This window comes from Callionymus lyra, chromosome 13 (genome assembly GCF_982586985.1).
Source record: "Callionymus lyra chromosome 13, fCalLyr1.hap1.1, whole genome shotgun sequence".
NCBI classification, from domain to species: Eukaryota; Metazoa; Chordata; class Actinopteri; order Syngnathiformes; family Callionymidae; genus Callionymus; species Callionymus lyra.
Window position 1 is genome coordinate 16524247 of NC_141830.1, and position 16379 is coordinate 16540625.

Consider the following 16379-nt stretch of genomic DNA (forward strand, 5'->3'; position numbering starts at 1 on the left):
TAGTATTTTCAGAAGTTGTAAGACTACCTAGGAATAGTCTTTTTAATAAGAATTTAAAGCATAAAGAACATAGTCAACAAACTTGTTATGGGATTTTCTGAGATTATAAATTGCAAGTATCAAACCTGAAAAAGTATTGATACTTAAATGTTTTTATCCCGATACGATACTCATTTTTAAAAGTATCAAAACCTTTGATACAAAAAACATTTCTTTTTGCACAACTATACTGTAATTTGTTAAAATATTTCTCAGATGTGCTTCTGTTAATTTTAATCCGTTGTAACTGAGAGTTTTGCATTTGTCTTGTTAAAATATTTCTTTAATATTTGAGGCTCTTTTTTATCCTTGTGGAATCAAAAATGGTAATGAGTATCAAATGTTTTCCTTTGTATCGGTATTGCGTTAAAAAATGTAGTATTGTGATGACCCGAACCCTTTGTAATAATTTCTAAACCCGAGTTGTTGCTTAAAAACACAACATTTGCGACAGTAAAGTCATGGTGATTTATTGTAATAAATGTTGGCAAAGGACGTTGATATGAACCTCTGCCATGAGACTGGACTAAATTTGATTTGGCCTTTTTTCGCCGTAAACATTTAAGAAGATAAAGAGTTTGGACAGCAACATCAGATGTTTTTTTTTCTTAAAGTTTTCATAACTTCCTCTCCAGCATCATTGTTATTACACAGTTGGCGAGATAAGTAAACAATAGATTTTAGCGTGGGAGGAGAAGCAGGCCTGAACATTTAAGATGGCGTCTGATAAAGGAAATAAGCAGAGAAACTCTGATAATGCATTCTTGGAGGTGAACCTGCTGTCAGGGCAAGTTTTGTCCTGCAGCGTGAAATGACACTCAGCGCTGCAATATTGTGAAACTGCTGGCGTTTGAATCCTGCCCGGATCACAGGATTCTCAAGTTTGGACTTTTTGAAACAGAGCCAAACAGCTGAAATAGAGAAAATGTTATGACACAGCTGTATCGTAAAGAGTAACCAGGATACTCATGTTAAACGGTTGTGCTGGCGTATATAGAACATGTTGAACAAACAGTTTACATAACATCTGATGATGAAGATGAAGGATTATTCAAGGATTTTCCAGTTTACTGTAACCGTTCAATCAGTGGACGGCAGCGTTTGTCATCATCTGCATGATGCCTGTAACCCACTTGCTTGTTGTTTCCTTCCTCCTGTAATCCTCTAAACCCCATTTTGTCTGATGTCACACTGATCACGAATCGGTTCGCAGTGACGTCACTTTCGGATTCGCCTGAAAGGCGATGACATCAGTAGTAATCAGTGTTGAGCACTTGTAATCATGATGTTTTCTGCCAAGCCTTTAAGCTTCCGCGGGTATTAAAAAGAGGGTTTTGCTAATTTTGAGGTACAGTCTTCAAAATAGAGGAGCACTTGCTGTTGTTTCTCAAATCCCACCCCCACTCCCCCATTCTGTAAAAACATCAGTAGTGAGTAGATCACTTTGAGTTGCTCATTTTTTGTAAGGGTTTGTAAGGTGCCCTGATCTAGAGATCTATATTTAATAAGGGTGAGAATAGGCAAGAACCTCACGATAAATATTGCATGACTTGATATACAGTTCGATAGTATCACAATATATAGCCCTGTCATAATATTCTACATTCTACTACAATAGATTCGCTTTCTGAAATCCAGGTTTTGCCTCAAATTGAGACTGTGAGTTTGGAGATGGTCCTGCTATATTCTGAAGAGTTTGCAAAAGTATTCCGTTTTCTCTTATTCTCTGTTTTAACATAGAATCCGGAATGCTTCCGAAGTGCCTTCATTTAAACTGTGCAGGTGTTGTTATTGTATTGTTGTCATGTATTGATATTAATCAATAAATTATTGATATCCTATCGTAGGTTAAATTATCAAGTTGTATTACCAAATCCATATTATTGCGCACCACTAGTATAGAAATCATTTCTAACTTTTTCAGGGATGCTAAGATCCGAATGTATCTGATACCTGTGTTTTTCAGTACCGAACGATACCGATCCGATACCAGCATTAAAATATAAACTTACTTCCTGGTATTTATGTAATGAAATGTTTAAATGTTGAACAGCATTTTAAGAACACAATGAAAATACAGTTAAATGTATAAATGTATGTATAAAATGTTTACAACTTTTGATTACCCTATAACCTGCATAATGATTTCTTTGTAACAGTATTATATTAAAATGGGACAATTATACAAGAAATCACTCTTTATATTGACTGTTATGATGCTATTTTGAGGTATTTTGAGGCCTCCCCATCTTACTAACTAGTAGAAGCTGCAGCCTTGAACAATAATACAAGACAAGAATATATGAAGTTAGATATGTTTCCTGCCATCTTAACTCATTCACATTTCCCCTTGCCTTCTCTCAGAAACAGGCAGCTGTAATCACAAAAAAAACTAGCAAAACCCAAGACTGTGTGACTGACTGGTGGGTACAATTGTTCCTCCTGTGTTGCAGTGCCTTTATCAACCGTTTAATCAGAGCCTCTCGCTTTAGCTGTCGCTCCCAATCAGTTTTTTTGTGTGTGTGTGTTGACAGAGCAGCCGATGTATCATCCTCTCTCTCATACTGAGCCGGTGTCTGTTGATCAATGTGGGAGAGACAGGAGGGTGGGAGGATGTGAGGAGTTCGATAACATGGTGTGCAGTGTGTAATCTCATCTGAGAAGCTGCCATATCAGACACGGAATCCTTACTGACGCACCGAACTCTCCCGGAGTTCCAAATTAAGGAGTTTCGAGGAGATTGACGTATAAGTCTGCTCTGAATCCTGGCAATGATAGTGTGCAGATTATTGAAGACTGATTGGATTAATAATGTTTTATCTGTGTGTATGAAATAACGTTAAGATTCATTAAGGTTGAAGCTCAACACCTTCACTAACCCTGGACATTTCAGATAGGAAATCTTTTACAAAGATTTAAGTTGGAGCTTTGTATTAAATCCAACTCTCTGTTGGGAGGATTAATCCCAGATATCAAAAGTTAGCAAGTCAGTACCGGAAGAAAGTTTATTTTCAAAAGATCTTTTTGCACTTTGTTTATTGAAAAACATGAATGAACAGAAAATAACTTTTTCTTTTACTTTTGTCTCTGTTTATTATTATTATTATTATTATTATTATTATTATAAATAGTATGTATTTTAAAAGTATATAAAAGCATTTTCAAGTCTGCAAAAACACGTACATATGATGATAAATCTAACCCAAATATTAAAGTATCAGTATATTTTTGTTGTATTATTAAATTATTAAAATGCATTTTCGCACACAATGTTTCGGCCCATTACGCTGACTTAGTCAAATTTCCATATGTAACTGGAAGAGTTTCGGACAGGAAACTCATTCAAATAATGGGATAAAGCATTAGCACCATAAAGGAGTGATGAACTGATGAAGCTTCATGAAACAGTGTCCATCATTTAGCCATTAGATGACACTCTCTCATATATAATATCTTGTTTGAAAAGCTGTTCTATTGAAAACCTCACATCATTTTCCAATCTGAGTCCACCTCCTGAGCTCTAAAAAACATGACACTGTTTAATAAAGCTTTATCAGAAAATCACAACTTTCAGCACCTTTAAGCAGCATCAGCATTTACAAAGTATTTTTTTAAATACTCTCTGAAGACAAAGCAGAATTCTCCAAATTATGATAAAACATGATCTACCTTTCTTAAACGAAGTTTTCTTGGACTGTTCAGATTGTCATTTCTCTTAATTCAGGTGTGTATAGTTTCCGCTCACCTTCACCAGATTTCCTGATGATACATCACCTGCATCTTTACCACATGAATTATATCACGTTTTTTTTTTATCTTAGTGATGTTTTTGTCACTCAGTACAACATTTTTTTCTTTAACTCCAACTTTTATCTCAAGTTCCTCCCTGGTTCCAGTTTTATCCCTCATGTTATTTAACTCCTGATCCTTTCTGATAAATACACAGCTTTTCCCTTTTAGTAAGTTGTTTTTTTTGTTGGATACAAATAAGTGAGCCAGTGAACTTCCATTGTCACTATTCTCCTCCCACTAAATTTAATATAATTTTACTTAAATTCCGCATATTACCTTCTAAAAAATATTCTTTAAAATCTTATAAAGTATTATTCTTCTCCTCTTGTCCACATTCTTTCAGGTTGTCTGGTGAATATCACACTTTAAGAGGTGTAGTTGTTGTTTTCATTCCATCGTATTCTGTGCACTGCAGGCAGACACACTTTTATTCATGCTTGCCAACTGTTGCATGTTCCAGCAAATAAAAAATGTGATTCCACTAGTAGAGACTTGCACACTGTTGTTACTTTGAAGTAGATAGAAAAACTTCTCAGTGATAAGAGCAAATATCTGACTTCCCTTCACTTATTAATAATTATTCTCATGACATGTAAAGTTTGGATTTCGTTTGGGTAGTTTTTCCAATTTCCATGTAAACACCAAAAAGTATATTTTTAAAATGACTTGAATTGAAATAAAAGCACAGCTGTAGAAACTATTTTAGGCGTCAAAATATATGTGAATAATAGAGTAAAGCAAGTTAATTTATTGGCTGTATTTCCAATCGATTTTTCCCTTTTTTGGATTCACAGGGGGTGAGTTATGGGGACACCCTGAACACATCACTAGTCTGTTTTATAGACTAACAACCACTTACACACACACTCACACCACAACTACAAATTAAAGTTCTAAATCAACCGCTGTATGTTTTAAAACCATGTGAGGAAATGGGAGGTGCAGGAGTGAAGCTGACAAGGTACAAATTCCACACAAAAAAGACACAGGTTACCTCAAGCTAGAAGTGAACCTTCAACCTTCTTGTTGTAAGGGGGTAGCGGAACTGAGCTGAAAAATACAATTTTGCAATACTTTAAATAGGGTGCATATGCATGTTGTGGATTTAAATCAAAGTGTATTCTGCAAGCTATTCAAGCTATTATTCTAGCCAAAAAAATAGCTGTTTATTTTGTATACGTGTAAAGCAGCCATCTTGGTTTTGTTGCCAATGTTATTTCTTTAAACCGCCATTGATAGGTGGTCAATCCTCACATGCCGGCATGAACAGGGTTATCATAAACCTGAAATTGTATTCAAAGGTTTTTAGAAAAGAAAGACATAATCACCCCCGAATTGTGTAACATTTCTCACCATTTCTTTCTTCTCCTGGTGTTCATCTTGCTAACCCTGCTTGATCCTTCTCCCTCTAAACTCACATTCCTCTCCCCCACTGCTGAGCCTCCGGAGTTCTCCATCACACGTCCACTCAGCTACAGAGTCATCTCCTTAGTGCACTTTATCTGCAGAGCACCGTGTGTGCTGAATAGCAAACAGCCATCGTTAACATTGCACATAGACGCTGACTCTCTAACCCTATTCCACTGGTGCCAGGTAGCATTAGTGCTAACAAGATGCTCATTGCCCCGGCGCTTGATAATTGGATACTGGCAACAACACGGCATGGTAACAAGTGTCATGTATTCCTCCACATCACAAAGAATCAATGATATCCCTGACTTGTGCACCCTGTTTTAATATTTAAAGTGATTTCTTATGTATATTTTGAGTTATATGCTAAACAGTTTTAAGCCTGGGCGTCTGAACTCCCAGTTCTTATGCTTCCATCTGTGGAGTAATGACCTGGCCAAGAGTAACTTGAGGTTATTTAAAAAAAAAAGTTCCAGGGTTGAGTCAGTACTTGGGTGACTTAGGCCAGTCTGTCAAACTGAGCCTTAGAAATCTGCGTGTTGTTATTTGCCAAAGACATGTTTCTAGTGAAACACTGTAGAAAACTGAGCAGAAACAGTTTCCTTCAACTGAGAAAAATCTCTAAACTTAGGAAAATGATGTCACAACACGATCTGGAGCTTGTAATCCATGTGTTTGTGTCGTCTCGTTTAGACTATTGTAACAGTTTGTTTTCGTGTCTTAACAAGAACGAGCTGTTTTGCTTGCAGTTCATACAAAACTCTGCAGCGAGAATTCTAACTTGCTCTAGTAGAAGAACTCACATTTCTCCGATCCTTAACACTCTTCACTGGCTGCCAGTTCCTTTCAGAATCAATTTTACTGATGGTTCCTCGCACACGGTTCAGGACCAGAGGAGAGAAATCCTTCCAGGCTGTTGCTCCTAAGCTTTGGAAAGATCTTCCTCTCCCTCCGTGCTTGATGATCTACTGACTCCTTCCAGAAATGTCTTAAGACATTCTTATTTGTGGAGGCTTTTCCCAGATTTTCACGGACTCCTGTGTTTGTCTTATGTGGCTTAGCCTTTTAAAGTATATTTTTCAACTGTGTATTGTTTGTGATTGTTAAAGTTCTTTGTGACCCTGGTCTAGATAGGCGCTTTAGAAATAACCGTTACTTACTTACTTACTTACCTTTACACTCTTGGTCACTTCTCCCGGTGTTCAGGTCCGTTTACCTTCCCTTTCCCGAGGCAGATATGCATGTTTTTCCTAAGGTTCTGTCCTTGTCCTTGACTCTAAACTAAATTTGTTTGTCCTAACCTAGGCGGTTATTACTGTGTATAGTGTCGTGTGTGTTTGTGTATGCTGTTTTTTTGTGAGCTGACAGCATCTAGTCCAACAATAGGAATTAATTACATTCTATCATACATTTGTATAAGCATTTGTTTAATATATGCATTAATGCATTAAGTTCGCAGAAGTTTTAGACAGGGGGAGAAATTTATAAAGTAATACGTTTGAAACATGGTCATGATGAGGGACTGCATCTTGGAGAGGAAGACTTCAACATTTGAAACATGTAAGCACATCAGGAAAGATGGGTTTTCACATCAGTTGCGCTTTAATGCCCATCCAGACGGCCTCCTAGGTTTAAAAAAAATTGATGTCATGATAAGAAAGACGAGGAGTCTGCGCCCCCTACTTACATTCAGCAACATACCATCCAACCTTACCAGTGGAGAAGAGAATCCCCGGGGGTTCCCTTCCGATCCGTCGTAAAGGGCTGTAGAAATAAATAAGGCCTTTGACCGTGGAGGCTAAAGGAGTGTGCTTTGATGGATTGATCTGCTTCGACCATCCTCGCTCTCGATCAATCATCGAAGATTTGCCGTTTACTGTCACATTTCTCTACACTCCACTGCTTTGCCTGAAGCCCCAGCTACGCCCGGGCTGGGATAACCAGAGGGCATTGAATATCTGATTACACCCCCTTCTTCTCACTCGCCCCCTATTTGTCAATGGGGGTAGATAATAATGCTCACAAAGCAATGACGGCAAGTGAAGCCATGAATCTGACTTTGAAACGATGACATGGAAAACGGCCCCGACAGACGGGCTGGTGCAGTTATGAGGACTACATGTGTTTTGCTTAAGGCTCACACTGCCCTCTTGCTGACGATACTGTCGACATGAAACGATAAACAAAAGAAAAGTGGAGCACGAACCACCAGACGTGCCTTATTTTAAAAGCTTTTGTGGCATGTACTTACTTGTTCAGTCCCAGATTCTAGAAATAGTTTCAGATGAACGTCGTATTAAAGCCCGCATACTGTCCCGCCTGTCATTGATCCGTCTCATGTTCCGACTGACCTCATCAGCAAATCGATAAAGCTATGATAAGGTCACAAACATCCACAGCGAGGAGAGTTACACAAACAATGTAGAGTGACATTTTTTTTCCAGATAGAACATTCCGACCGTGCCCCCTGACAAAATGTTGATAGAATACAGTTCTGACAAATTTTTGAGTAGAGTACGTGGTAGCCTGTAGAAACCAGGGTAGAGATTTGCGCAGTACCTTCAAAGTCAATTTTGTAATTTTGTTGCAGTTTCTAGTCCACATTTCCGGCAAATCACTCAAATTTCCTCAGAGTTTATGCGAGAACAGCAAAAAATCAGGGTCAGAGCATTACAAGTTATGAAAAGCTAAAACCCATATATTACAGCTTGCACTGCAGAGTTAGTTATTTCTCAAATGTAAATATATGTTGTAGGTCTATACATTAACATTAGTTGATGTAATTGAATGTTACTGTAAATTTCAAATCTTTATAAAGAGATTCACAGAACTTAAAAAAAAAACTTAGTATTTTAATATTTACAGGCTATTTGTTTGTGTAGGGGAAAGGAAGGTTAATGAATAATAAATAGATTGTTTATTTTATGTTTATTTGTTTACATGTTTGTCTCCATAGATGCAGAAGTAGATATAAAAAGTCAGGATGTAAAGTCAGTGTCCTTACAAATCAAAAGCTTGCTCTGTGTACTGTGAGTAGTTATTCAGGATATTTCTTTCTTTTTGTGTTCTTTAAATGTAGAAAATGCTGATGTTTTACTAAAGTTTGCACTTTTTTTGGATTACAGAATCTTTTTTTTCAATTTGCCTAAAAATCTCTCACTTGAAGTACAGTTTACAATAGCCTATTTATTTTTTGTATTATTGAAGAATTCGTTATGTCTGAGGTACCATCCCTATTTATACTCTTATCTAGAAGTACTCTATCAATTGATAGTGTATTTCATTATATATTATTAATTATATATTATATATGTAAACATATAATATACATTATATATTTGCTTTTGTTGTTTGTGAAATCAACTTACCTTTGCAAAGGGACCCATTCTCAAACACTTTTGTTATCATTTGTAAACTTAAATATATACCGTTATATATATATATCGTTATGGTGTACACATTAAATCTATACCCAACCTGTACCACGTATAATCGGCTCCAGATCAGTTGGCAAAACAATAATTATTAGGTAAATCGCACTGGATTATAAAGCACACTGTTGATTTTGGAAAAAAGGTTTTTGCGCCTTATTATTCCCAAAAATACAACTATAAAATTGTGGACTTTGCTTTGTTTAATTTGTGATGAAAAGTAGTATACAAAAAAAGATATTTATTTTATTTTCAACACAACTTTGCTGTAACATTGTTTCTCAAACTTCAAATTCTAAGAATTCTTCAGCCAAAGTAAAAGATAACTTAAAGAGACTGTTGCAGCTCAGTTATTTTACTTGGTTTTGTTTTACATCAGTTCCTGATACCGACAATGAAACTTTGATGTGGCAGGTTGCTGACAGGTTGCGTCATATCAATCCAGACATCCAGGGCAGCCTCCACCGCCCTTGGGGTGGAGAGAATATTTTCTCCGCTCCACCCTTGCTAGAGATTTCCTGATTCTTCTTTTTCTTCCGAGCACTGACGCAGTTTATCAGCCGTCCATTAAAATCTCTTTCACCACATCATTTCAGCCTCAGACTGAATAACAGTGATCTTATATCCAGCCCTCGCTTTCTTTTCAAGATACATTTGCATAATATTTTGGTCAAAGCGATAGAATATGACATTCTTCCTAGGGCCACCCGAGTGGAATAAACACCCCACAGTCTTTCTCCTTTCGTCTTTGAAAAAAAGTGAAAAGACTCAGATGAGATTCATAAAGACTGATTTCGCCTCATTGCGGTGCAGCATCTGCTGCTGTTCACAATAAGCGATATATCACAATGTTTCTCTTCAGTCCCTCCCTATGAAGGCCGATGCTCTCGAGGCTCACAAATGACGATATTTTCTCCATCTGAGGCGTAAAAAGGCATATTTGATGAGAACCGATCATCCTTTAAAGCTTTATAAAGTGAGTTATCATATGAAGTTCTTCATTGTTTATGGTAAGTATTTAACTTCTTACTAGAAGAGCCTGAAAAACAGCCAGTTCCCCACTTTTTTTTTTTACCAGTGAGATGGTACTTCTTCTGTTGCTGTTATATACACTGATAATGACAGTGTCAGACTTTACCATTGATTTCCTACCACACCTCTTCTATAAACTCATAATAACTTGAAAGGTGTTTTATTGAATCTGTAGTAGTTAATGTGTTTTCATATCAATTCCCCTTTCAGATCCACTTTTAAGACACATGAAGTGGAGTCTTCAGTCTGTTCACATCAAACCATTATGTTGGCCAATACTTTCTTTGATACAGTGTGTATAAAAAAAGCAAAAAGAAAAAGCATTCTTGTGTCACGAGGACCTTGATTTGGAGTAAGGGCCATTGGCAGGGGTCCTCGGCAAGTCCTTGTCTGTGGGCTTCTATTCACTAAGGCCTGTTCAGGCACAGCTTAAAAGAAAGCCATAGATCTGCTTCCTTGTGGACCCACCAAATGCAGGAGGGATCATGTCGTTTTTTGCAGTGGAGTTTGGGAAACAGCCAGACTGTCGCAGTTTGAGCCACAGATTCCAAGCTCTTGTGACATGGAATTCCACATCTCTGGCCATGAAGAAGCCCAAGTTCTTATCTAAGACTGAGAAGAGCCAAAAAGATGTGGTTGGACTTTCTACCCTTGCCACCCACATGACCTGACCTTGGATAAGCGATAGAAGATGATGGATGGATAGATTTTTGAAAAGCAATATCCCTTAAATAATACAAATACTGGCCTGTAATTCTCTCTGTGTGTGAATAATATCCTGGCGATAGAAAAATTGATTCCTGCTCAACTTTGTACGTTACTATTTCAATCACCAAGAGGAGCTTAAAAAATAGTAGAAATAAATTAAGATAACAAGGTTGAAAAAGAAGATTGAAAACAAACTTTAAAAACCCACAGGATTTTCAGTGAACGCTGTTTATGTACCATAACCATTTCAAAATGCTCCTTTTTTTACATTAAATTTTCCCTGATAGATATAACAAGCTTAATGGTGTTTTCTGGCCAGTATATTGGCTCAATACACTTAAATAAACTATTACTGCCATAGGCATAACCTGACCACCCTTCATAGAAAACTTGAATTTGTTTTAAAAACGGTCAAAATCACCAAGTTTAAGTGGCAGGATCCTGGAGACTCCAGAAAACAGTTTTTAGTATTTTACTATTTAGTATTGGTTTTGTGGATACTTGGTTCCCATATTTACTGCTGACATCACATCTGTCAAATTATTCATGAAAAGTGTAGGTCAAAACAGAATCTTGTTAAACTAATGTTTTTTAACCTCACAACAGACTAACTTTTGATGTCCAGGATGTTGAATCTTTCCTTGCGAGCTTGATGAGAACCACTGATAGAACTTCTGCTATACCAGAATATGTTTTTACAATCTTGTATCTTCTCTTGCAGGCGGCCTGCGGGGAGCGTCCATCATCGACTCGCTGGACACCCTCTACATTATGGGATTAACAGAAGAATACAATGATGCCAAGGAGTGGGTGAAGACAAACTTGGAGTTAACTTCGGTAAGATTTTCATCTCATTATTATCGCTTTTTAATCTGTCTTGTCATGATTAGTCCAAAGCTTAAACACAATTAGGTTTTCGGCTTTCCATGCTAAATCGATTTAAAGATCTTTTATTGCCCTGGACACGCCTATAGTCGACTGTAACACCATCTCTGTGTAAGCAGAGATCAACCCTTTTTTTTTTTTGTTTACTACTTGACATTCCAAAGGGAATCAAGGGCTTTCTGTGTGGCCATTTGGCCACGCTGTGTTACCAGCTAATGGGATTTTGCCTCCACAAATGTGTGCATGGCTAGGAAAGTGTGATAAATAAAGAGGTGGATTTGAGAGAGCAGAGGGAGAGATTGATGTAAACACGAGTTGGAAAGATGCCTGTTTTGTGTCTTGGCAGTATAAGCTAAAGTTCGGATGCTTGACTTGAATCTTAGAGATGAATGCTTTTGACTCTCATTTTAGCTTTTTATGGTTTATTGTTTTTTTCTTAAGCAGAGTGATAGAATTCTCATGATAAAAACGGGTAAAGCATTCTGTAGATGAACATGCATCATTGCATTATTATTGTCTTGCATTTACTTCATTTACCTTGATACTTTTAATGACAACACAGTGAGTATAAAGAAGGGAGAATGATAACTTATGCTATTGTTCTTTCCCTGAAGAATTACTGATGATTTAAAAGATTAGTGATTCCAGAAGAAAATCCCCAGATAAAATATAATTATCTGTGTCGTTTTCTTTTTTCTTTCGTCTATATATTTTTTTGATCATGTACTGCGGGACTCAGACTGTAAACTGCGGTGTCAATATAATATATGTTTTCAGACTTTGACAGTAATGACTCGCAAACTTGTATTAACGATTGTTGAAAGATACGACAAGTACAACAATTTTATTCATTATTCAAGTGTTTATTGAACTTGTACAGGGGTTTAAAATGTTTATAAATCACAGAAATATTTATAGTGCGGTTCTCTACAGTATTACGTTGCAAAACTTCATATTTCACCACATTTTAGAGCACTGTGAACCACTTTAAATTGGTACAAGGTTTAGAAGGCACGCCTTCTATTTAAAATAAAAAAAAGGAAAAGTGTCTCATAGTCTATAAAAACAGTAAATGAAGTTGTATGAATGTTATTTATCTATTGTTGTTATGTTGGCTATAATTTAGCACCTTTTTGAAGCAAGCCTACAAAAAAAATCAGTTTTGTATGAAAACAACTGGAAGGGCCTTGCTGTAGTGGGATTGGAAGATGTTTGGATGGAGACAGAACCCACTAGTGGTTACATAGCGCAACTGCATCTAACCAATTTCCCTCGACTAAAAGCATAGAAAAAATGGTATGTATTGTCAACCCTAGTAAGTACTTTCAATTTAATGTTTATCCACTTAACTATATGTCGCGCCGATGTTTGAGATGTTCTCAGTTGGTAAGTTAAGTTTCTCTCCTCACACTCAGTTTGCACTTTGATTTAGGTTATTCCTCACCCTCAGCTGTATCACTCCCAGAAGAAATATTGTTGCTCTCGAGTTCATGAACCTCCCCCCATGAGATTGTGGACTATCCCCAAGAAGCATCTCGTGGCTCACTGACAAAAAATGCACCCAATTAAAACTCTCTTGAGTCAAAGCAGAAGCTTAAGTGACAACATAATTAGCACGCTCATGCTTCTAATTCCTCATCTCAAAGGAAACTTAAGTGAGTGTTTATTCTTCTGGGTGTTGTATCGACTGAGAGCGATGTAGCCTTGCTGCACGCTCCGGCGTCGATCGTGAGTGCAGTTGTGCGCCTAGTTGAGTAGAACTCAACCTTGTCCGTTTGGTCTGTGATGAGGAGTGAGAAACGGCACATTTTCCAACATCTTATGTTCTTCCAAGCACTCTCGATCTAGTTTTTAACTTTACTCTGAAATTTAAAAAATAAATAAAAATTCAGTAGCTGAACATTCGTCTATGATTCCTAGTTCTTTCTGATAAACCTTCCTCTCAGCAACCAGTTCTGACACAGTTGTTAAAAAATGTTCAGATCATCAACCGGCTAGTACTTTGGTTGGAAATTGATCCTTGGTGACTAGGTGACGTGAATATATCTTCAAGCTTGCTAGTTTTACCCTGTACTTATACCAAATCTAGTTTCCGTTTTTTTACTTTGTTATTTGTTTCTGTTTATATAACCCCCCGAAAAAATAAGGTATGGCAACCAGATTATGTGTCAGTCCGAGGTAAGGTGGACTCCTTGATTCTCTGAGACTCCTGTGTTTGTCTCAGTGGTTTCTTGACCTTTTAAGCCTATATTTTACTGAGTATTGTTTTGATTGTGTTAGCGCTTTGTGACCCTGGTCTACAAAAGCGCTCTACAAATATTACCTACTTACTTACAGACAGATAAGAAAAATACTTATATATACTTAACCTACATCATGGGACCAATAAAGCACATTTAGATTCCATTCAGAAGCATAACTGGCTCTCTTGTGTATTTTAGTTGGCATAGTAGAACCCTGTTTATGGTTTACGGGTAGGATGTCAGATCAATAAAGCTATTTTTTCAGAAGAAGCTAAGGTAGTGGCTCGTATACTCCTGTAGAAAGCAGAAAGAAACGGACAAAATATATCAATCATACCACAAAAGGTAACTATTATACAGCTAATATTGTTGATTGTTTATTTCATATTTAATGCCAGCATCGTCTTCATAATCAATTTAAATTTTTGGACATGCTGGTCTGTGTTCCATCATTTTCCAGAATTTATTACCATTAGGATCACCCTTGTCAGTTAAATGGCACATTTATAAGCAAAGCCTGTCCGAAAAACCCTGAGGATAAATTACATTTTTTTTGTGTTAGGCTTTCTTTCATCTTTGCCCGATGTAATTGAGTTTTTGGTAGATGGGATTCACTTTGAGTATGCAGTGTCTTCAGTGCGTATGGGATAAATGCAGGTTGATTCTTGAACAATGTGGCAGGAAAGACGGCGTTAATAAGTGACAAACATAGAGTGTCGGAGTGCAGTGTGATGGTCTCTCCTTTTCACCACCTGATAAAGCCACTTTAAATTGGATGAGAAGGTTATCTCTTATGACTGGAGGTCACACACGCTCAGTTACCCTGAATGTTGAAACTAGTGACGGTCTAATGAAGCTTCATAAAGCAGTGTCATTATTTTCAGAGTCCACTATATGGCGGTCTTTTCATTTCTTTTGAACAACTAATGAAACATTACATCATTTTAAAAGTGATGGCACCACCTACTGACCTCTGAACAACATGATCCTGCTTTATGAAGCTTTAATAGTCCATCAATAGTTGAAACCATCCCAAAAACTATAACATTTAAATCAAAATGAATATTTGTTTTTTTAGGCTGACTATTGTTTAACAGGGAATTTTGATATAAAAATATTGATGTTCGTAACCGATACTTTGATAAAACATTTTTATAAAAGCTCAACTGCAAATAATAATAGTAACTCAACTTTTTTTTTTTGTCTTAGTATTAGTGTTTGTATGTGTGATAGAGACGTTTGTGTCGTATTGGGATTTGGCAATTTGTCCATTTATTAAAAGTACATTTGTTTGTCATAATTTAAAGTTAAAGGGCTAATGTGAAAACCCAACTCTCCTGACTTATTCACATGTTCTAAATGTTGTAGTCGTCCTCTTCAAAATGCAGTAGGTCATTCATCATGACGTTGCTCCGTTCTCACCCGTCTGAAATCTTACCTAACAAGATTACGGTTTAAATCATACATAGAGGTGTCCTCCCCTAGAAGCCCTAAATCAGTTAAGTACCTACATGTTAATCGTGAAACAAAATAAATATTTATGTAAACATGGTGAGAGTTACTTCTGCCTTTAGGTGTTTTTGTAATATGTACATTAAGCAGCAAACCTTATTTTAATTATTTGTTTTTAATGAACATAATGGGAGTTTAAGGGGTGAGTTTGAAATTTACATGAGTCCTTGAATGCAACTCATGTTTTTGTGACCAATCAGAGCAGAGTGGGCGTGGTTGCTTGGATTACTTCTCAGCCAAATAAGCAAATTTTAAGTGGGCGGGGCTTAAGCATATTTTCTAATGTAAATATATTTATTAAATGAGAGTTTTGTGCAAAAAGAAACATACTGATGAGTATATTAGAGGTCCCTAGAACAATTTAAGAGACACTTAAATCAGTACATTAGGTAAATAAATGCCCTTTGAAAATAAAATGTATTTTAGTAAAAAAAAGTAGAAATGATTTGTTCGTGCTTTTCTCATTTTACTTTAGCTTGACAAACATTTCACAGTAATTTATCAATTCAGGTCCAAAGTAAACTGAAGCACATTTGAACAAATAGGGAAGGTCACAAAGTACGTTGAAAAATAACTGTTTTTCAAACAAGAAAAAAACAAAAAGAGTCCCAGCACATTATTGATTAAATAACATTTTCGGAGTTTAAGTCGTGTCAGACAAGAAGTGCAAGTGCAATACGTCAACGTCAGCGCAGACTAACAAATGTGTTCCGTTTTCACACTCTGGAGGTTAATGGCTTCCATTTAGGCGTCTATCGTTTGTCTTCCTGGGTGTCTGTTGTTAACTGGTTGTTAATGAGTTGTAATCTGGATGTCGGCACTGATGATATTTAGTGACATTAGTTTATAATGAGCACTTCTGCAGCACAGGCTGTTGTTTACCCCTGCAGAGCTGATTTTCCCTTCATGACCTGACGTCTGTACTAGACGAGACCCGACGTGCCCCGAAGCAAACGGATAGTCAGGAGGAAAAAAAAAAAACGGACAGAGCCGAGCTGACAATTTCTCTCAGTATGTGCAGGTCAAAGAAGATTGTGTGTTGGCGGCTAATAAAGATGATCTCTATCATTAGGGATCCCAGCAGGTTTTAGCATGGCTAAGATCTCTTCATCTCTTGAGGGCAATGTGCAACTCTGAGGGAGTAGGGCTTTAAACAAAAGCCAGATAAGTAAAGAAAAAAACACAGATTGTTGCTCAACCTAGTCCTGTGTCATGATAAAACCACTTGTGACTAATCCGTTATTCAGGCCGTTTTGAGATATTCACTAAAGCTGGGAGGCGATCTATGACTCAGGCTGTGTCATGCCCCCTGGTGGGAATCGGTGAG

The 16379-nt window shown here is 36.9% G+C and overlaps 1 protein-coding gene across 2 annotated transcripts in view; it reads left to right on the plus strand.

Annotated features, from left to right (window-relative positions):
- The window catches only part of LOC148067552 (mannosyl-oligosaccharide 1,2-alpha-mannosidase IA), a 158767-nt gene that overhangs the window by 87807 nt on the left and 54581 nt on the right, over window positions 1–16379 (plus strand). For both annotated transcript variants that reach the window (XM_087806321.1, XM_087806322.1), the window contains exon 3: window positions 11134–11249. In XM_087806321.1, coding sequence (XP_087662447.1) covers window positions 11134–11249 — 116 coding nt within the window. The remainder of the gene's footprint in view (window positions 1–11133; window positions 11250–16379) is intronic.